General features: G+C 48.9%; 1 protein-coding gene across 2 annotated transcripts in view; it reads right to left on the reverse strand.

The window, feature by feature from the left end:
- Window positions 1-21,837, reverse strand: part of PRKAG2 (protein kinase AMP-activated non-catalytic subunit gamma 2) — a 275,959-nt gene that overhangs the window by 90,717 nt on the left and 163,405 nt on the right. For both annotated transcript variants that reach the window (XM_014787605.2, XM_004430594.3), the window contains exon 4: window positions 6,072-6,289. In XM_014787605.2, coding sequence (XP_014643091.1) covers window positions 6,072-6,289 — 218 coding nt within the window. The remainder of the gene's footprint in view (window positions 1-6,071; window positions 6,290-21,837) is intronic.

Raw genomic sequence — 21,837 nt, forward strand, 5'->3', positions numbered from 1 at the left:
GACAATTAAATTAAAGAGGCATTTAATGATGTGCCTCCACCTTCCAAGGAAACTCACCCATTTCCTTTACAGGACCAGAATGTAATGCTTGCTTTTTCCCTTCTATCTTTAATTGCTCCCTTCCTACTGACTTTTTTCCCATTAGTGTTTAAATCGATTCCCATTCATAGGAAAAAACTATCACCTCCATTCTTCCAGCTATAGCCCCGTCTCCTCCCCTTCAAAGTCAGGATTCTTGAAATAGTTGATCTCTACTTCTTACCTCTTAATCATTTAAACCACATTACATAGCTTCTGCTCTTGACCATGCCACTGAAGGTATTCCTGCCAAGATTATCAATGACCTCAGTCCTTACTGAGATTGTTCCACGGCCAGTCTGCTGCATTTGACATGGCTGATCACTCCCTCCAAATGCATAAAGCACAAAGAAACCCATTCCCTTTGCTTCTGCGGTACTGTGTTTGCCTGGTTTTCTGTCTGCTTTCTAGGCAATTCAGAATCCTTTTCCTTTATCCCTTTAATGTCCGTGTTTTTTTGGCTCTCTTCTCACCTGCCATACATTTATCTGGATTATTTCATCTACTATCATGGCATAAATTACTGTTCATATTCTGATGACTTTCAAATCTTAATTTCTAGCTCCAGACTCACATACCCAATTGCCCTTTGGACACCTCCACTTGACTGTCCATGGGCACCTTATTGTACCACCACCACCTGAACACACATATGTGTGTGTGCCTGCACACCCCCTCACACACGTGCTCACATGCACACATGCACACTGACACAGCGTGCTCCTCTTCCTCCTCTGTTCCCTATTCCAGCAAATGCAACTACCATCCATCCAGTCTCCTAAGGCAAAACCTTTGGAATCATCCTTGATTCTTCCCTCTTTCCCCCTCAACTAGTCAATCACTACATTCCAAATTCCTTTCAATTCCACCTCGTAAATAGCTCTTCACTTTTTAACTCTAGTCCACTTCTTTCCACCTTCAGCTGCCACCAGCCCCAAATCATGGCACATTGCAACTCACCTGAGCTCCTGTTCTACCCAAATCCAATCTAATTTCCACACCCAGGCAGAGGGATCATCCTAAAATGCAAAGCTGATTATTGCTTTCTGCTGCTGAAAAAATTTCCACTGCTTTCCTCTGGGATTGGCTCTTCCATTCACTAAGAACAGACTGAGTGTTTCTCCCATAATAACTACACAGGTTCTATCAGACTCTATTGTAATTATCTACCTGTCTATAAGACCCAAATAGACAAAAGCTCCTTCCTTTGTTCAATTAGTTAGTAGCTATTTATTGAAACCCTCCCATGCACAATGTGCTGTTAATCAAGCAGTGAGTAGAACAAACACTGTCCCTGCCTCATGAGAGTGACTCACATATTTGTCATCCCGTCACCCATGCTGAGCACAGTTTTTGGCACATAGCGGTTGCTTAATAAGCGTTTGCTGAGTAAATAAATGATAAAATGAGTGCTGTCGATTAAAGACTAATTACCCTCATCCCTTTTCCAATTTTAGAATAAAATTCATGGGAACAAATTTTATAAAAGCGATCTTCATGGTCAATGTTTACAGAAAGTGTCTTTTTATTCCAAAAGGCAGAGATAAATTATATCTAAATATTTTCAGGGTCAGAAGTCTTTAAGCAACTCACATTCCTCCATGAAGATTATGCTGGTAGCCAAATTAATGATATCAGCCAAGCTCTTAAGGAACTTAGCACATAAATTAAAGACATTCAACACAATCCAATTTTAAAGAAACACACTTTATATAAACTTGAAATGACCACCAGCCCTGCTGCCAAGGGCTGCTGAAAGCAGAAGGGACCCGGGCCAGACTATGGCTGCAGAGGCTGTGAGCAGCATGTGGCGGAAGGCAGCCCCTGGAGGGCTTGGGTGATAAAACTCAGAAATGGGATGAAGGCCCCGTTTAATGTCAGGTAGCCAGCGGGGATGTTGTCTTTTTTCTTTCTTTTTTTTTTTTTTGAGGAAGAGCAGCCCTTAGCTGACTTCCATGCCAATCCTCCTCTTTTTTTGCTGAGGAAGACTGGCCCTAAGCTAACATCCATGCCCATCTTCCTCCACTATATGTGGGAGGCCGCCACAGCATGGCCTGACAAGCGGTGTGTCAGTGCGCGCCTGGGATCTGAACCGGGGCCGCCAGCAGTGGAGCGCGCGCACTTAACCGCTACGCCACGGGGCCGGCCAAGGGGATGTTGTCTTTCAATCTTGAAACATATTTCAAAACAGAAGTGGGAACCTCAGGTGATCACCCTGGCTTTTCTAAAGCTCAAACTATATAAACATTGTAGTCTTGACTGGATCATTTTTTTTAACAATTTAATCCATTTCAGAGATTGATTGATTGATTGATTGATTTACTTATTTATTTACTTATTCACTCATTCATTTATTTTGGTGAGGAAGATTGGCCCTGAGCTAACATCTGTGCCAATCTTCCTCTATTTTATAAATGGGATGCCTCCACAGGATGGCTTGATGAGTGATGTGTAAGTCTGTGCCCAGGATCTGAACCTGCGAACCCCGGGGCTGCCGAAGTGGAGCACGAACTTAACCACTACGCCACTGGACTGGCCCCTGGATCATTTTTTTAAAAACACTGTGATAAAATATACATAACATAAATTTAACGTTTTAACCTTTTTTAAGAGTACAATTCAGTGGTATTAAGTTCATTCATATTGTTGTGCAACCATCACCACCATTATCTCCAGAACTTTTTTCATCTTCACAAACTGAAACTCTATGCCTGTTAAACAATGATTCCCCATTCCGTCCTGGCCCCCGGCAATGACCATTCTACTTTTTGTCTCTATGAATCTGACTACTCTAAGGACCTCATATAAGTGGAATCATACAGTATTTGTCTTTTTTTGTGTGTGAGGAAGATTAGCCCTGAGCTAACATCTGTTGCCAATCCTCCTCTTTTTGCTGAGGAAGACTGGCCCTGGGCTAACATCCATGCCCATCTTCCTCCACGTTTTATACGGGACGCTGCCACAGCATGGCTTGATAAGCGGTGCATGGGTCCATGTCCAGGATCCGAACTCGTGAACCCCGGGCCGCCAAAGTGGAGCGTGTGAACTTAACCACTATGCCACCTGGCCAGCCCCTGTCTTTTTTGTGACTGGCTTATTTCACTTGGCGTAATGTCTTCAAGATTCATCCACATTGTAGCATATGTCAGATTTTCCTTCCTTTTGAAGGCTAAATAACATTCCATTGCATGGAATGACCACATCTTGTTTATCCACTCACAACATTTGGATTGTTGTTGAAATCGCACTGCCCTGTCACATTCACTGTCAGTCATGTGTGTGGAATCACAGGTCCTGACCAGGGCCTATGATACCTGTCCATCACTGAGTGTGGGATACAGTGAGAACACTTTCTTTCTGGCCCCAGAACCACCTTAGAAAGCCAGGAAGGACCCACACTTGTTGGTCTTGATCAAGGGCTTCATAGATGTACGAAGCATAAACAGTTAAGAACATCACTTTCTCGTCACAATCATGGGGGGAAAAGGTGACAGCGGACCACGCGCACTCTCTGGATTCTCTTTTATTTGGATTGGGAAAGGCTGTGGGCTTGTCCCGAGCACAAAACTTCTGCAATCATGGAAAAACTCTGCGTCTGTATCTGTCGCCACCACTTCAAATGATCTAAAGTTGAAATAACTGTTTTCTCTTCAAATCAGTGTCTTCTTAAATGGGGTAATTCTATCAATTATCACTAGTCAATGAGAAGCAGCCAATATTTTGAGACTTTTTCATCTCCCATATCCATTTAAGCCTCTCTGCTGGTCACTTCCCTCTTTGCTCCCTTCTCTGGTCTCCCTTTGCTTCCTGCTTGCACAAGGCCTATCTGTCCCAGATCTCCCAGCCCACTGGCCTCCGGGAAGGTTTGCCACAAGGCTGGGGCACAGGAGGAGGAGGAGACACCAGGATTCCTATCTCTCTGCCTCAAATGGCATCTCTGGACAGTGGCTGCTTCTCCTTCATGGCTCCAGCTCCTGCCAGGCAGACGCACATTGTTCTATCTCCCATCTGATGGGCTCTGGTGTCACCACCTCCTCTCATTGTCCCTCTATCCCTAGGGGAGTAGTGGCTTCCTGCCTTTGATAATCTTTGGGTTGCCTCATCATTCTCTTTCTGGATTCTTTGTTGTTCCATTATCGCTATAACTGAGTCTCTTTGTTAAATGCCCAGGAGAACAGAAACCTCTCTAGATCTTTCCTCATTCACACTCAAGAACATGGATGACCTTATTCCTAGGCCCACAGCTCTACAGGGGCAAGCCCTGTACCATTCCACGTCTGGACTCCTCACCCCTTCCTAGTGGCCTTCCTGCCTCCAGTCCATCTCACAGTCTGCTGCCAGATCCCCACCCCCTCAGAGTCGGGCCCCACACCACTGCTCCTACACCACGCACCTCTTCCTTCTCCATGCTCCACCTCACACTCATTCCCACCCCAAGTCATGGCTCATTTTCTTTTCTAGAAGGCTCTCTCTTCACCTTTCTCCTTATTTAAACCCTACCAATTACTCAAGGCTCAGCTCAGGTGGTGCCACTGCACTGAAGCCTTCACTGCCCTCATCGGATAATAGCACTTTCCTTTTCCCACCTCCTATGGGGTCAACTATTTGTTCCCCTCCTTATCCCCACCCACCCTACTCTCTGCTTTTACTTAACTGTTTCATCTGAGTGCAATTCTGTACCCAGGAAGACTGTAAGACCGAGAAGGCAGAAACAATACCTTGCATTTTATCCCTCAGCACTAAAACAACACTCTGCTAAGCATACATCTAATAAAATAATCGCTGCATGAACAAGGAGAATAGTAATAGTATGTTCTCTACATGACAAACACATCCTTCTCCCCAAAGATAACAACTGTTATAGTTGGATCATATCCCCCAAAAAGCTCTGTTGAAGTCCTAACCTCTGATACCTGTGAATGTGACCTTATTTGGAAATAAGGTCTTCGCAGATGTAATCAAGTTAAGATGAGGTCATACTGAATTAGCTTGGGCCCTAATCCAATATGACTAGTGTCCTTATAAGAAGAGGAAAATCCGGACACACACAGATACAGACGGAAGACAGCCATGTGAAGAAGGAGGCAAAGATTAGAATGATGCTGCCACAAACCAAGAAAAGCCTGGGGCTCCCAGAAGCCGGAAGAGGCAAGGAAGGATCCTCCCCCTTAGAGACTTCAGAGGGAGCGCGGCCCTGCCAACGCCTTCATTTCAGACTTCCAGCCTCCAGAACTGTGAGACAATAGCTTCTTGCTGTTTTAAGCCACCCAGTTTGTGCCACTTTGTTACAGCTGCCCCAGGAAACTAATACAACAGCTGAATAAAACAGTTACATCCATATAGATGGACTTGAGTGACATGGTTCTTATATCCTTGCTGGGCACAGGCACAGCGTTGAGCACCTGCAGTACCTAACGGGAACCAGGCAGGCAACGATGGCTAGAGTCTCCACACTTAGAGTCCCCACTGTGCTGAAATGTAGAGTGCTTAAGTGCTGTAGCTAATCCAGCTTCCTCCACTAAGATTCACTAATCCTAACCCTTCGAAGGATGCAAAGACATCTGTTTCACTACACCACTCCACTCTGAAAGGCTCACCTTTTCAGGAATGCTTCCCAAGTCAAACGAGGTCAAACTTTAAATCTTAAAACTCTAGAATAAAATTTCTAGTTTTTAAAACTTTTTTGCTTTGCCTATGACTTTTTACTTTAGTATCCCAATCAAGGTAAATGCAAATAAAGCTTTTAAGGACTGATTTTTAAAAAGAAGCCAAGGAAACAAAAAACGTTCTCTGGTCATGTTCCAGATGTTACCACTCTTCATTTGATTTCCATTTGTCTCCGGTGCCCTCAGCATTTTTTTCCCAGCCTGTGATTTATGATAAAATATACCAAAAACGTCAGGAGTACACAGCCGTAGCTTCAGCTATAAACGATCAGACTGCCCTCGCCACCCCCGCCTGGCAGCCCGGCCCAGGAGCAGGCCCAGACTCACGGTTTTGGAGGGAGTGTAGTGTGTCGGTGATGCTGACGGAGGCCTGGCTGAACTCTGGAAGGAGGACGGGCAGAACCTCTGGCCTGTGTCCGGAGGGGAAGAGGAGGCATAGATGCGATTTTCCAGTCGCTCAGGCTCATGCTGATAGGATTCGAGAGGAAAAGTGTGCTGCTTGGCCACTTGGGTGGGTGTCGACGGAGAGGAAGAGAGGCCTGACGCTGAGGAGGGAACCACAAAGTGCTGTGAGCAGTCGGGCTGAGACGGAGGAAGGCAGAGAAGGCTCTTCCATTTCCAACTGCCAAAAATCTCAGACGGCAAGAATCTAAATCATTAAACTCTGAATTTGGGGGACACGCTTTTATAAGCCTATTTCTAACCCCTTAGAATCAGCTGTGTCCAGATATCCCCTTGTCATCCAATGTGAGTGGTGGGCAGGTCCCCTTGCTGTGAGGGGGCAGGTGCTCACACAGTTCAGAGCCTGCTGGAAAGACTTCTTACGCACACACACACTACATGCTACCTTCCTCCACTGAGTCGAATACCGATTGATCCCTCTCTTCCCCTGCAAGGCACGTTGCCGAAAGCACACGAGTGGAACCCATATTACTGGAGATAAGACATAGGAAAGTTCATCAAGTATTCACCAGACACAAGGTCAATGGGGCAGAAGTCACATGACAACATACACTAAGAACCAGATGAGACATTACTATCAAAATGTGCAACATAACTACTGCCACTGTGAGTTCGCAGTAGTGAGAATTCACTGTGAAGATGCATGCCGGAGGAGACCACAGGGAAGGAGCGGGACTGGGCAGGGGCCTTCAAAGTGAAGATGTAGATGGACAGGAACCAGGAGGAAGCGGATGGGGAGTGGTGACCAAAGAATTGCAGGGAGACTGGGCACGTAAATCTGCCAGGAGTAAGAGGCTGTCCCCTTCAACAGGGTCTGTGCAATCCAGGGGGCCTCGCTCAGGCAGGCAGTCATCACTCACACCTAGCGGATTATGCCATAAAATCATTGTTATGGGTCAGATTGTGTCCCACAAATAGGTATGTTGAAGCCCTAACCCTCAGTACCTGTGAATGTGACCTTATTTGGAAACAGGGTCTTCACAGATGTCATCAAGTTAAGATGAGGTCATATTGGAGTAGGCTGGGCTCTTAACCCCATGTGACTAGTGTCCTTGTAAGAGGAGAAGACTCAGAGACAGACAGACACACAGAGGAGAAGGCCATGTGACGAGGCAGGCAGAGACTGGAGTGATGCAGCAACAAGCCAAGGGACGCCCAGCGCTGCCAGCAAACATCAGAAGCTGGAAGAGGCCAGGAAGGACTCTATCCAGAGTGTCAGAGGGAGCGCGGCCCTGCTGACACCTTGGATTCAGACTTCTAGCCCCTGTAACTGCGAGAGAATAAACTTCACTCAGTTTGTGGTACTTTGTCATGGCAGCTCTAGGAAAACAATACAATAATGTTGCCTGATATTGATTCCTTTTCCAAGAGAAGCAGAATCTGGATTTGGGTCTGCTCTCTCACACTTATAAATAACTAAATAAATTAAACTAAATACTAAATAAAAATTAGTAACCAAATAAAATTTTTATTTTAAATTAGTTATTTAAAAATTGTAAATTATGCAAGTCAAGGCAAACATGTCAGCAGACATGGCCCCGGGCCCCCCCTTGCGACTTCTGACCTAGACTAGACGGGTCAGCCTGCAAAGCCGTAAGCCTGGATCTCCCTCGCCACCGTCCAGACTCCTCCCCTCACAGTCCCTGCACATGTGTGTGTTCCCTCCTCTGCTTCCACCCTCACTCCCCAGAGCGGCCTCCCATTCCTCAGGGGTCAGTCCATCCAATCTGCCTTCTCCTGACTCGACGGCCCTGCGAGTCCTCCCTCCTCCGAGCTCATAAAGCACGTTTCATCTGTACTGCATGTTGTCAGTTAACAACAAGCTGTTTAACACTAAAACCAAATATAAAGGATGTAAGTCTCTTGTCCCCAATAAAATCTACCATCTGTTGTGGGGGCAGGGATCCTGACCACACCCTCTGGGTCCCCACGGCAGCCGCACTGTCCTGGGCGAGGGCAAGGTGTTTGGTGAACGCCCACCACCCAACAGGCAAGGAGAGAGAAGGGAGCAGGGAAGGGCTGAGGCTCAAGCTTAGTTCGAATCTTCTTTCCCTCTCCATGGCTGGAGAGTGTGTGGGGGGTACGTATTTCCTGGGTGGGAGTTTTGGAAGTAACCAGTTAAAGGAAGGGTGCCATTTTCCAGGGAACCCCTTATCCCATGAAGCCACACCACGTGGCAATCCCCGCTCCCAAGCCCCAGGCTGACCTCTGGGAGGCAGCTCGAGCTAAAAGCAGAAGGAGATAGAATGTTCTATCAACCATGTTTTTGTAGGTCTCAAAACTCAAAACATGAAAGGCCTCCAACAACAAAGCCCCAAGGTCTTGAAAACAAAAGTTTTCCCCCAAAGGTCTTGAAAAGCCAGGCCCGCTCTGAGGTGGGGCCGGGAGTGAGAGGAAGAGAGGAGGAGGGAGAGTGGGGACCAGGAGCAGGAAGAGATCTGACGGTTTAGCGGCTCTTCATGGGGACAGGGGAGTGTTCCGGCAGGCAGGCCGACAAAGGGCCGCCTGGTCTGGGTCCGGGCCCTTCTCCAGGCCCGGCTCCAGGCTCCAGCACTGTGGCACCAGCGCTCCGCAGTGATGCTCACAGAATAGCCAGGAATGAGGACGCCCGCCAAGGCCAGAGGGGGCGTGCCGGGCCCTTCAGAGGGCTTTGCTGCCACAGGAGAAGGAAGCTCTTGTGTTGTTTTGTTTGTGCAGCCTGGACACCTCTCGGGCCTCAGGCCCCCAGGGGCAGCGGTGTGTCCTTCAATGGTTCTTCCAGTGACAGAGTCTGCAGCAGCGCACCAGCCTGGCCCCTCACAGTGCAGCCTGCAACAGGCCAGTTCCCAGAGTCACAGCCAGCAGGACATTTGTGGTCTGTGCTCCCAACTCTTGCCCAGGCCACTGGACACAGAGGCCCATCCTGTGCACTTCCCTGGGCCTGCCCTGCTTTCCGGGGGCGAGGGCTGGAGACCTGACAGAGGGGCAGGACAGAGCAGGACGGGATGGGGGTAGTTTAGGCTCAAAAGCCTGTGCCACCAACCACCGCCTAACCACCTGCGAGAGCCCCTCAGGTGGAGCCCCTCTGGGGGCCTCGGTCCTTCATGTAAAGGGAGGGGCCGGCTCAGTGATCTCAGCACCTCTCAGTTAACAGTGAAAAGCACCCCCATCTATTCTAACGCCGGGGACAACCCAAACCAGTCCCTCCATCTTACCTGTGACTCTACTCCCAGACCCAGCTCAGACCTCCTGGCTCAGACCACACCCCACAGGAATTTTCAGAGGCTCAGAGGAAATAGGGGCCTCTGTGGAGGCATTTTGGCACTATGTATCAAAACTACAAATGCACATGTTCCTTGACCCAGCAATTCCGCTTCTGGGAATTTCTGCTGCAGACATATTTGTACCATTGCTAAATGGAGAGGTGTGGGGTCATTCGTCACCATGGGGCTTGTAAAAGCAGAGACTGGAGACACAGACGGTTAGCACAGGAAGAGGTTACATAAATTACGGCATGTCCACACAGACAGCCATGACTCCTACAGGAACATGACAGCCCATCATTCTTGTCATCTCCAAGATACAGTGGAGGTGAAAAAGCAAACTGCAGAGCCATCTGTATGGAATGATACCATTTATAGTTTCAAAACAGGGAAAAAGAATATATATTTATATACACACATATATTCTGCCTGTGTGCATATGCCTAGAGCATCTCTGGAAGGATCTGGAAACACTGGCTGTGTATGGTGACAGGAACAACTAGTGGGGAAGACTTTCATTGTATACCTTCTTCTATTTTTTAATTTTTATATCACGTGAATGTATTACCTATTCAGAAAATTGCCGTTTTCAGCCACTGTTCTGCTTTTGAGCCAAGAGGCTGGCTAACACTGTATTTAAGTGCCTCCTGCCTCCTGTCCTGATCCCAGCTGCCCCTACCAGCTCTGTGGAGGGCCGTCTCCTGGACTAGATGACTAGCCAGAAGCCCTGGAGGGCAGGCCCGGTGTTCCCCGGCTCGCTGTTGTCTACAGAGTGTGTGCTTCCTCCCCCATTTCTACCTCACAGTCTCTATCCCTGCCAGAGGCTGCCCCACGGACAACATTCTTCAGGGACGAAGCCCAGTCGCCATTGCGTAAGGGACACGTGTAGCTGGTGGAACTGCTTGCTAGTTCTTTGGGTACAGAATGTTTGTTTCCCAAGCGTAAATAATAAAAAGAAGGTGACTAAGCAGCTTGCCACTAAGAGGGCTCTTCAGAGCACAAATGGCAGCTTCTGCTTCTCCTGTGGCTCATCCTCTGCAGGCTGTCCCCGTGTGAATACTGCAACGATCCTAACCCAATCCCAATTGAGGGCATGAGAGAAGGCTGGATGCAGAAGATGCATACCCCTAGACAGAACTTTGTTGAACTGCTTGGGATGAGGAGAAGACAAAGTGGGCTTTTCATCCGGTGGTGGGAATAATTTGTTGCTGGTAGAATGGAATGATTCTCCATGCTCCTCGAGAAAGCTCCTCTCATTGAAATCTTCCAAGTTCAAAAGATGCTTCCATCTTTCCACCTGGCCTTCCTGCCTCCTCCCTGCTCCCTTCCCAGAGCGAGTGATTCTTGTGGGGGAAAACAGGATGATACTCTGGACTGGAGAGTGGGGGAAGGGAAAGTTGTGGAGAGAGGGGACAGGTAAAGTGACGTGTGGATTAGGAATACGTGTGTAGTTTAGGGACGCAGGGAAAGAACCTTCCTAGAACCAAAAATACGCCCCTCTTTTCACTGACAGCTGAAATACCTTTAAGAGGGGCAGAGTCTCGCCGTAACATCTCTTTTTGCATCGTGTCTCACTGCTTGCCAAGGGCTCTTGCACACCCCGGCTCCGTTTGCTTCCCGGAGCCACCCCATGGAGGAGGGGCAGGTTTATCACCCCCCTTAACAGGTGAAGAAATGAGTGACTAGAGAAGTCCCTTATCCATGGTCCTTTAGAGAGTAAACAGCAGAAATCACACCTGAATCCAGTGTCCTCACCCCAAATCCCAAACTCTTTTTTGCCATGATTACACTGGGATATTGCCAAGAGAAAGAACACAGACTTAAAATCACATTTTGGGTGCGTGAATTACTCTTCCAGAAAGCGGGGTTCCACAGGCCAACAGAAGGAGAGCTGGGAAAGCACTGGGTGCCTGAAGGGAAGTAAGAAGTGCCATGGGAGGGAAAGGGGTACAGGAAGCAGAGGGTGGGCTTCTGACGATGGGGTGGCCTTGGGTAGGCAAGGATGGGCTTCCTCCAAAGGTGTTTTCTCCTCCGTGCCAGGCAGAAAGAGAGGAGACGAGGATCAGCAGAGAGAGGAGACTCTTACTCAGTTTATGCCACTTTCCCAGCAGGAGGAAAACTGCCTTATGAAAGGAGAGTGGGGCAGGTAAGAATGATATTCCTAAACCTTCCTCTTTTTTTGAATAATGGTGTCACAAATCATAAATAAGGAGGACACTGGGGCAATGCTGACACAATCCCCATTACTTTTAAATAGACCAATTTATTTCTTAAATGGCCAAACTCTGATATTTCAGGAAAACCATGCGTTGGATCAGCCAGCTGCTGTGGGCCAAGCACGTGCAGGCGTGGAGGAGGCGGCATGTTAAGATGAATCAGACAAATCCCACCTTTCAGTCTGGTTGGGGAAATGGGACAAAACAAAACCAAAAACCCAACCCAACAATGCCACACGGTAAGCTGTGACAGTCAAGAGCCTGCAACGCCAAAGCCGAGAGAGGCTCAGGGAGGAGGAAAGCCCTGGGGCTGGGGGGCGGGAGAGCTCCACAGAGACACCAGCAAGGCGCTGGCCACGACTTCAGGCCCATAGGAAAAGTGGCCAGTTAAGGCCACTTTTCCTATGGGCCCAGACAGGACTGGGCCGTGGCAACAGGAACCCAGGAGGACAGACAGGTTTCCCCTGTTGTGTTTCTTCTGAGAAGGCTTTCCCTCCTCTTCTGCTTCTTAACAGCTTTGTTCAGGACTGCTGTCAGCCTCTGAAAGCGAACAATGCCCTTGATCTTCTGGGGCAGCAGCCAGGACAAGTGAATAGGCCCAGTGAGTGAACAGAAACGGCTCCTGGCAGCCACACAAGACACCAGGCAAGTGGCTCCAGACACCAGGGAGCCATGAGCTGGTGACTTCACAGGGCCGGCCATACTGGCGTGAGCTACATCTGGAGAGATGGGGGAGGAGAAAGGAGAACAGCGGTGTCACTGGGAAAAAGGTAAGCAGGGGCCTGCAGAAGGACAGCAATGTGGGGTGGCAAGTAGAAGCCCCAAGTTCTAGGCCTGATTTACCACTAACTAGTCATGGGCCTTTGAGCAAACCAACCCCTTGCCTTGGAAAAACAGACCAGGTAGACGAGATGCGTGATGCGCACGTACACACTCCTCTTCTCCCCACCCACCCTCTGGCAGCAGCAGCCTTCTTCATGCAGATGGTCTGGAACAACAGGAAAGAAGGAAAAAATTTCATTTTGTTTCTGATCTCAAAACGTCCTTGCTAACCGTTGTTCCAAGAGGATGGGGTGAGAAGAGCACATGTTCAATTTACCCTGGATGGCGATTTGCTTATATGCAGTTTAAGAAACAACCAACTACTCATCGCAGAGATGAGGGGCTTGGTGTTGTTCCTAACTTTGGAGGGATGGTGACAAGGGTCACAGGGAATAGTGGCACAGAGAGTGTGTGTCAAGGAAAAGCACACAGCCAGGGAGAGGCAGGGTCCTTGCTGCTAAGGAACCATGCCACAAAGAGGGATGTTAAAAGGGACAGAAAACCTCAGGCAATACAAGACACACAGTGGAGTGTGCACACTCCACGTCTCCGTGTGGCGCGAGGAGGACCCGCCCACCACGTGGAGTTTTGCTTGGGACGCCTTTTCAAGGAATAAATTAGCTGCTTAGAGTTTTTCACCTTTTGTTTCTCAGCTTTCTCTCTGGCCTGGTTATCCTCTGCTCCTCCCTGCACTGCCCCCTCACTCTCTTCACTGTTTGCCCTCTGCCAGCTTGGCGTCCCAGGGACTGACCCTCATGTGCTCAGTGGCTCCGTGGCCTCCGGCTTCAGAATGGGTTGGGCAGTGGAAGGCTTCTGCAGGAATGTGGGGGCTGGAGAAGAAAAGGTGGGTATGGACCTACATTCTCCACCCTCTCCCTACCTGCTGCCCTCCTGCTTTGGCCTCTACAGTGACATCACCTCTTTCCCTATCCCTTCAGGCCTGGGCAGTGATGGCCTCTTGCCCTTGCTTGTCCCTGGGTTTAAGTCTTAAGATCTCCGCCCTCTGGCTCCCCTCCCACACTCTGTGAGAAGCCCTTCAGAATCCCAGCTCACCGTGCCCCTGTTCCCACCCTGACTGATACAGCCTCCAGCCTCTGCCCCCAAACTGGGGCAAACACTGCCCGGAGTGGCCGAAGGGCCTGGGCTCTGGGGCCAGCACACCTTGCTTTGACCCTCCATCCACCCCTCAGGCGAGTCAGCAGCAGCTCAGAACCTCGGTTTGTTATTTGAAAATTGAGCTGCCCACGGGCTTTTTGTGGTGATTTAGAAGTAACAAGGAAAGCGTCCTAGAACACTCAATAACTTAGTGTGCACTTGACCACTGGGAGCTGCTATTAATAGTAGAGGCGATCTTAGGGAGAAGGACTCCGCTGGCCAGAAACCTGAGCGTGCTCAGCTGTCTCCAGCTGTCAGCCTTACTTAGAGGGGCAGGCGTCTGACGTGTCTGAGTTCAAATCGGAGCTCACTTCTGGCAACTCTAAACCTATGGTCCCTCCACTACGGCTTGGTGACGAGGTAAGAAATGCCAGCCTCCCCATCTTTGGCAAGTTGGGGTCTGACTGGGCAGTCCTGGCCACTGCCATTGCACATTCCACCCAAGTCGTAGTCAGCCCCAGAGGCAGTCTGGAAGGGGGGAGGGGTCAAGGCCAGGTCAAGGCCAGTCACTGGTTTTCCATCAGAGACTGATGGTTTAAGAAATGTGAAAGAGCCTGAGGCCACAAAGGGAAGTTCCAAGGGCGACTCGTTATTAATTAAATGGTGTTTCCCTTCAAGGTGGGCATCACATCCCACCAATATTTAAGCCAAGGAGATATACACTGCTCTGCAACCCACTGGTCAGCTGTGGGGTTTGCCAGGAGGCAAGAATGCCCTGCATAGAGCAGGCCTTCCCTGTGTGATGGGGACATGCTCCTGCCTCTGCCTTCAATCATTTAATTCTCTTTCCCTTCAGCTCAACTAGAGTTGCTAGGTCATCCTTCAAGACCATTTCTCCGTTGCCTGCTTTGGTGGGATACACTCAAGAATGACCATGGCCCATTCAGCCTGCCCATTTTACAGTCCACAGAACACAGACTGGAAGAAGGCTGTGCTCCAGGGTGCCCTCCCGGACCACCCTCAGCTCCTCTGAGAACCACTGCAGTAGGTATTTGGGCTCAGGACCCCTTTACACTCCTAAAAAATGTTATTTGTGTTAACATGTAATAAGTTTATTACTGTTATTTGTAAACGAATTAATCAATATTTTACCATTTTCTCAGTTTTAATTTCTAATATGATGGATACTAATACATAAAACCCACATAAACAAAAGCTCTTTAGGGTCCTCAATCACTTTTTTGAAATAATTTCTCACCAGTATATCTTTTAAAACATAAAAGAGGGGGTGGCATTTATTTTATACTTTTTTTGCAAATGTCTGGCTTAATAGAAGACACTAGATTCCTGTATCTGTTTCTGCATTCAATCTGTTCAACATGGTGGTTTTAGCTGAAGTATATGAAAAAAAAATCCAGCCTTCCTCAGTGGTCTGGGGTGTCACTGGGTGCAAACAGTTTGAAAAAGGGAAGATCTCAAGATGCCCTGAAAGAGTGTTGGGGCCCCAGGAGAACTTGGACCTCACTCTTAGAACATGGCGCCCTCCTCAACGGCCTCATAGACCCTCCTTCTCCCTGGGAGGTGTCAGCACCCTCAGCTAGGGCCACATGACTAATCACAGGCCACCTCTTAGTGGTCACTTCATGCGATGTTTGCTTCCCTTCACATAACTACATCCCGAGACCCTCAGGGATAAGGACCACGTCTCAGTAACCTGCGGCACCAAATACAATTCTAAACATATTTACTACTCGTTGTTTAGTTATTCTCCCTAGAGGTGTTTGCATTTTTAATGGGGGACAAAGGCACAACAAAAGATGATACACAATAGAATTTTAGGCACAGTTCAGAGAAAGGGGCATTTCTATTTAGGGCCTTTCAAGCTCTCTCAGATCATACTATCTGTGTGTGAAAATTAAGTACTTAAATTTGACTGACTTCTAGCAAGCAGGATTCGACGGAGTACTTTTAGTGCAGTGTTTCCCCCAAAAAAGTGGAGTCCCATGATCACATAGGTTTAGGAAGCTCTGCTCAGAAGTACTCTCACCCTCTCCTTCCCTCAAAGATTCACCAGATTTAGTATATTCCGGATCTGAGAAGGCCAGCATCAAATGAGCCTCTGTGTTTTGCCCGAACTTATCTGCACTTTAGATCCATTTTGGTGAGCACCATCTCTCAATTCCTCAGAAACTCTGTGGTGTTCTGGAGGCCAACCTCAGGAAATTTGGGCACAGCTGATTCACAACCAATTATGATGTCTGTCTCCTAAACTGGCCTGATCAAAGGAATCCTGAGGGGTTTGTCAAGCACACAGAATCCCACAGGGCGGCCTGAGGTAAGTCAAGAACTAGGCTATACCCGTGCGGCCAACATCTGGTCACTTGGCATTACTTCTATAGAAGCTGCTGAAGGAAAACTTCCTTACATGAAATATATCCAATCAGCGCTATTTTTATGATTGCCACAAACCCACCACGAACATCCAGAAGCCAGAACTTTGGTCTGATGATTTCACCAATTTTGTTAAAAAGTGTCTAGCGAAGAATCCTGAGCAGAGAGCTACTGAACACAACTTTACAACATCCTTTTATCAAGAATGTAAAACCAGTGTCAATTTTAAGAGACCTGATCCTGAAGCCATGGAGAGAAAATCGAACAGAAATGGACAACAGTAGAAAGAGCAAATTTGGTTCGTCATTATCCTGAAAAGTTAATTTTTTCCCCCCTGAGTCATTTTTCTATAACTTTGTTTTGTTTCTTCAAATATATTAATAGCACTTCCTGTTTCATTACACAAGTGAGGTTTTTTTGTTCATTAAATCTCAAAATATATTTGGTTTGCTATTCTCTTCTGATATCCTAAGAATTAGCGACCAGGGGCAGGTGAGGTGATACAGGAGGCTCACACAGTGCCTACCATCTGGTTGACACCAACTCTGTGTTTGTCAAATAAATGTTGTCTTGAATTGGGTCAACTTTGTGTCACATCTTCCAGAACTTTCTTTTCACGGCTCCCCAACCGTGCTACAGATAAAGAGCACCACCATAGAAGAGAGGTTACTAGAGAAAGCAGGAGGGACATAAGGACCTAGCATACTAAACCAGTTTGTTCCATTGACTGTATATTGATGGGACAGTGCTTTTTAATAACAAAATTAAATTGCTTACAGCTCCCCCCCCCCCCCCACAAAGTTCCTGTCAGGGACTTCTGTGGATACTGGGCACTCGAGTACGTTCACTGGTTCTAGCCAGTCGGTGACGGCAGCTCCATTCTCCCCTGTGGGGTGCAGTTCTTGTTGTAAAGGTACACCACTGATGTCCCATCACACACCAGTGTGTCCCACCAGGGCTGATGGCTACGAGACTGAAGGTGCAGACCCAGCTCCCCAGGGGCTGGTCAGCAGATCTTGTTCTAGGGTCACAAAGTGCACCCTTAGGCCTCACCAGCCTTGGTCCTTGCACCCATTCACTGAGGCATGGGGAGAGGATGAGGCAAGAACTGAAGGTGCAGCTCAGTCCACACTGGCAAGGAGGTGGCTGGACCTGAGCCAGGCCGTGTTCTGGGAGGCTAGCCTGCGAGCAAACTGGGCCAGCTGATCTGCACCCGCACCTTATTTGTGAATTCCAAGAAGACCATAGGCTTACCACTTTGTCCACCCAGTGCATTGAATTGCCTAGTCAATGCTTGCTGGAGCTGTCAACCCATTCAACAGGGCAGGTCAGCCAAGAAGGAAGGGTACTGGCAATAACTGGGGGTGGGACTCCAGAAGGAAATCCCTTTGCCTCTCTTCTCTCTGCGTTTCCTGGTAGAGGAGCCTAAGGGAGCTTGAGAAATACTAAAGGCAGTGTCAGTTCATGTCAAAGGAACAGGAAGCTGGGGCCAGCCCGGTGGCATAGTGGTTAAGTTCGCATGCTCTGCTCCAGCAGCCCGGGGTTTGTGGGTTTGGATCCCGGGCGTGGACCTATGCACAGCTTATCAAGCCATCCTGTGGCAGGCATCCCACATATAAAGTCGAGGAAGATGGGCACAGATGTTAGCCCAGGGCCAATCTTCCTCTGCAAAAAGAGGAGGATTGGCAACAGATGTTAGCTCAGGGCTACTCTTCCTCACAAAAAAACAGAAAAAAAAAAAAAGGAACAGGAAGCTGCATCATCAGAACATTGGGGTCAAGACCTGAGACCCTGGTGAATCCTAGGTGCAGGCTTGACCTCAGCTCTGAGCCTTGATGGTAGATTTCTAGATCCTTCATGATTTTAAGAAACCAATCACATCCAGCAGCAGCTGGACTTTCTGAGGCTTGAACTCTACTTGGGGGAAACTAGACTTCTCTGGTCTCACTGGGTGCAAACATAAGCAGCCATTCTTTGCTCATGAGGACAGCTTGGCCAACCTATTCCTGGTACGTGTGTGGTCTGGGTTTGTCCCAGCCCAGCCATCATCTGCTCTGAGGCCCTGGGTAGAACACCCCTGAGGAGTCCCCATAGCTTTTCCATTGAACTTTGGATAACTTTCTGCCTCCATTTCCCATGGGAAGGTTTTGCTCAAAACCCTTGGTCTGGGCAGTCCTTAGGCTCTAGCCGCACTGAGTTAACCCAACGCGCTGGATGGAGAGCATCTGACCCCAAAGGTCCATTGAGATGCTGTCAGCCCGCAGTTCTCAAAGCCAGCTAGGCATAAGGGCCACCCGGGAGCTCTGAGAATACATATTCCCAGGTCCCAAAGGATGTATTGAGTGGGTCTAAGGAGGAGCCTGGGAATCTGGGTTTTCTAAAGTTCCCCAGGTGATTCAGTGGCCAGACAAGTTTTAAATCATTAAGTGAATCCAACCTCCTCATTTTACAGATAAGAAACTTCTAAAGTAATTCTAGTACCCATTCTTTGTGGCCATGCAGTCCCAGGGCCTCAGCACTCCTCCTCATAGCTCCCTTCTTTGAGAGAGCAAATTCTCTTTTTTCTGAGTCCCAACCCTCCTTGCCTGGTCTCTGCTGGAAATTACTCTTCCTGCAGCCAATGACAGTGTCACGCAGACGCTCCCTGAATTATGCCTCGTCCCTGGACACCAAGCGTCCATACAGCCACCAGCCAGCTCTCCCCAGGGTCCCTGCTCCTATTCAGCTGGCTGCTTTGAGACCTTGCTCTGAATGCTCCAGAATCACCCATCTCCTAAAAAACACTCTCCTGCTGTCCTCCCCCCACCCCCACCCCACCAGGGCCCCTTCTGTCAGGGTTAGAGTTTCTCGACTCTTGTCTCAGGATTGGCCTGGATATCTTTATAATCCAATGGCTTTGGCTCTGACCATACTTGAGCTTACTCTTAATTCGTATATTAATTTGCAATAAGGTTTTAGGCTACAAGCTTTGCTTATGGACTTTAAGAACCTGTTTTACAATTTTTTATAATTAAAACAATTCAAAATATGTTGCAGAATGTTGGAAGTCATCTTGGAGTCAAAGCGTTACAGTAACGTGGTGGGTGAAAAATTCTATTAAAAAAACAAACTTCTTCTAGGACATTTTCTAAGGTTCTTATTCTTCCAGAAGGAATCCAGAAATAAAAGCAGTTCTAGAGGGCTTTGTACACCCAACAGCATTCTGTATCTAGTTGTTAAATAGTTGGCTCTAGCATATTGATATTTGCATGGGTAAACTGGCAAAAGAAAACAAACAAACCGGTGCGGGGGGAGGCAATGGGCATTTCTCGGGCCAACTTTAGATCAGGTGTGGCCCCGCAGCGTGAAGAGTTAGAAGAGTTGTGCCCTCTTCACGCTTCTCTGCTGTCTGAGTCCTGCTTCATGGACCCAAAATGTAACCCTCGATACTTCACTAGAGCAGAAGATAAGAGCACATGGGCCTTTTGTTGTTGAAGCTAAAATGCAATCCTCGGGGAAGGGAGGAGAGAAAAAACCCTCAGTTGCTTTGTAAGAGGGAGAAGTTCTAGAACAATCCATTTCCCATATAAAATGGTTTCTGAAAAACAATTTGCTAACGATGCGCTAACAAAGGGGAAATCATGACGCCAGTCCCCTTTGATGATGGTCTCTGTGGAACCACAAAAGCAACATTTGGTGCTGTATAGATTAATTCAGCTGAACGTGACAGAATCAGGATAGTCCCACCAAGGGTGGAATCCGCGGTAAGCGACCTTAGCAGACAAACATCCACAACCTCGTGCTACAGTGGAGGAAGCGCAGGCCCTGAGGGGGGAAGTGTCAGGCCCAAGGGCAACAGCTAGGTCAGAAGCCGGGCCTAGAAGGCCAACGACTTGGGTTCTAGATCCACAGTCGTGCGTTTTCGCTGCGCTGTGAGAGGTTTCAGATGCTGACGTCACAGCCACGGAGTGTCAGGGGAGGGGACCATCTGTGTGGGTGAAAGGAAAGAGCACGCGTTCACACGGGAGGATGGCAGGTGCCGGAGTCAGAGGTGGGAGGGTGGGACCCGTGGGGTACCCTCTGTACCCCACACCTCTGCACACAGGTTCTTGCTGGCCTGCTCCTCTCCCCATGCCCACCAGCACCCCCAGTAGCTCCCGCAGGCTGCACAGGACGGAGGGGGCGGTGGAAGGCCATGACTCGGACACGCTGGATTTGGGAGAGGAGAAGACGCTGAGACAACTCTAGGGTCCTTCCTGGGTCAGTGTGGTGACTGTCATTTCCTGAGAGGACACGGGGAAGGACAATAATTCAGTAGGAGCCCATAGAGCTTTATACTCACCAGCTGATGCCAAGGTGCCGGGTGGGCAGGGGAAAGGCTTTCTGGCACCGGCCACAAGTGGGGCCAGAATATTTCGGAGCAGGAGCCCCTCCCTGTGCCCTACTCTGCTCAGATGTGTTCCTAGGTCAGGACCAGATTTCTGTGCGAGTTCAGACAAATCTTTCTAACCCTGATCTCTCGGAGATGGCTGTTTATAACACAGCATCATTCAGGCACATCGTTCAGGCAAAGCCAGCCTGTCTCGTACACGCAGGCATGGCTATGATGTAAATCAGCAGATCTGGTTTGAGGGTACACTCGGACAAGACCGGGGAACTCCGTGCCGGGCCTCCCATCTCCGTGCGCGGGACACGGATGCACCGTCGCTCTCCCTGCTCGGAATTCCTGGCTGTCCACCACCCGCTTATTATTCTAGCTACTGGGAAACTCCCCTAGAAACTAGGAAGGACAAGATTTTTAAACTTTTTTGGGTCCCAGGACCCTTTGACAATCTGATGAAATCCATAAATAGAGCACAAACACACAAATTTCTCTCTTTCTGAAATAACCTCTGGGCAGTTCTAACTCCCCAAAAAGCAGGTTTTAAGAATTTGAGTTCCAACAATATTTTCATAGTTCCTTATTCCTACAGGATGGTCGGAGTCCCACTGTTTCAGCTTCTAACAGAAGCTGTGTCCACTCTGCAGTTTGAACCCCAAATCAGAAATCTCTCAGGGACCCTCAGTAGAAGAAAATGGGGCCTGAAGATGAGGTGGAAAATCAGCGTGATAACCAAATCAAGAGGAGGCAGCGGGCACGCCTGACTAGCACTGTCACCCCCGAGTTCCTGGAGCATGTTTCTGAAAATCTGAAACCGTGCCTTGAGTTTTTTCTATACTTTCTGCAATTTGGGCTATTTGAATCTGCTCAGAACCCCTGATGATGGCTCCTCCTCCCGCACAGATTGCAGGTGCCCACTGCTCGTGAAATGTGGTCCCTCCAGCTGTGCTTGATGGAACGGTTTCTGGGCTGTTCCGCCTTACCCTGGAGGGGCTCCCAGATGCCCCCACCTCCACGCTCTAGACTCGATATGGGTAGAAAGGGACTGTGGGTGATCTAGGAAGGGCTCTGAGCCACAGTCCCCTCCCCAAGGTGTGTTCTGGGTCACTCCAGATGTGCAGCTCTCTGACGCATCGAGAACACGCTATTCTACCTGGCACGATGGCATGTGGGCCCTGGGACCGCAGATTCCAAACCTTCACTTTGGAAAGTGACATTCACAAAGCAGGAGGAGGCGGCAGAAGCCGGGAGCTGGGGAGACAGTCTGGGGGGTGGGGTGTGATTCCTGCCCTGCTCCGCCTTCCTGCTGGGTCTCCTGGCAGGCCAAGTGGTGGCTGGCAGCCAGGCGCGGGCATTCCCTTCCTGGGGTGCCGGCCGCAGCCGGCTGCCACGGGACTCCGACCAGGGCTCTCCTGTGGGTCTGTTGACTCAACACATCACCTGACACCACCCGCCAGGCCCTCTGGGTGTGAGGTGCCGGTGAGACGGGACAGGGTGTGCACAAG

Source organism: Ceratotherium simum, chromosome 1 (genome assembly GCF_057802395.1).
Source record: "Ceratotherium simum simum isolate JZ-2026a chromosome 1, ASM5780239v1, whole genome shotgun sequence".
Taxonomy (NCBI): domain Eukaryota; kingdom Metazoa; phylum Chordata; class Mammalia; order Perissodactyla; family Rhinocerotidae; genus Ceratotherium; species Ceratotherium simum.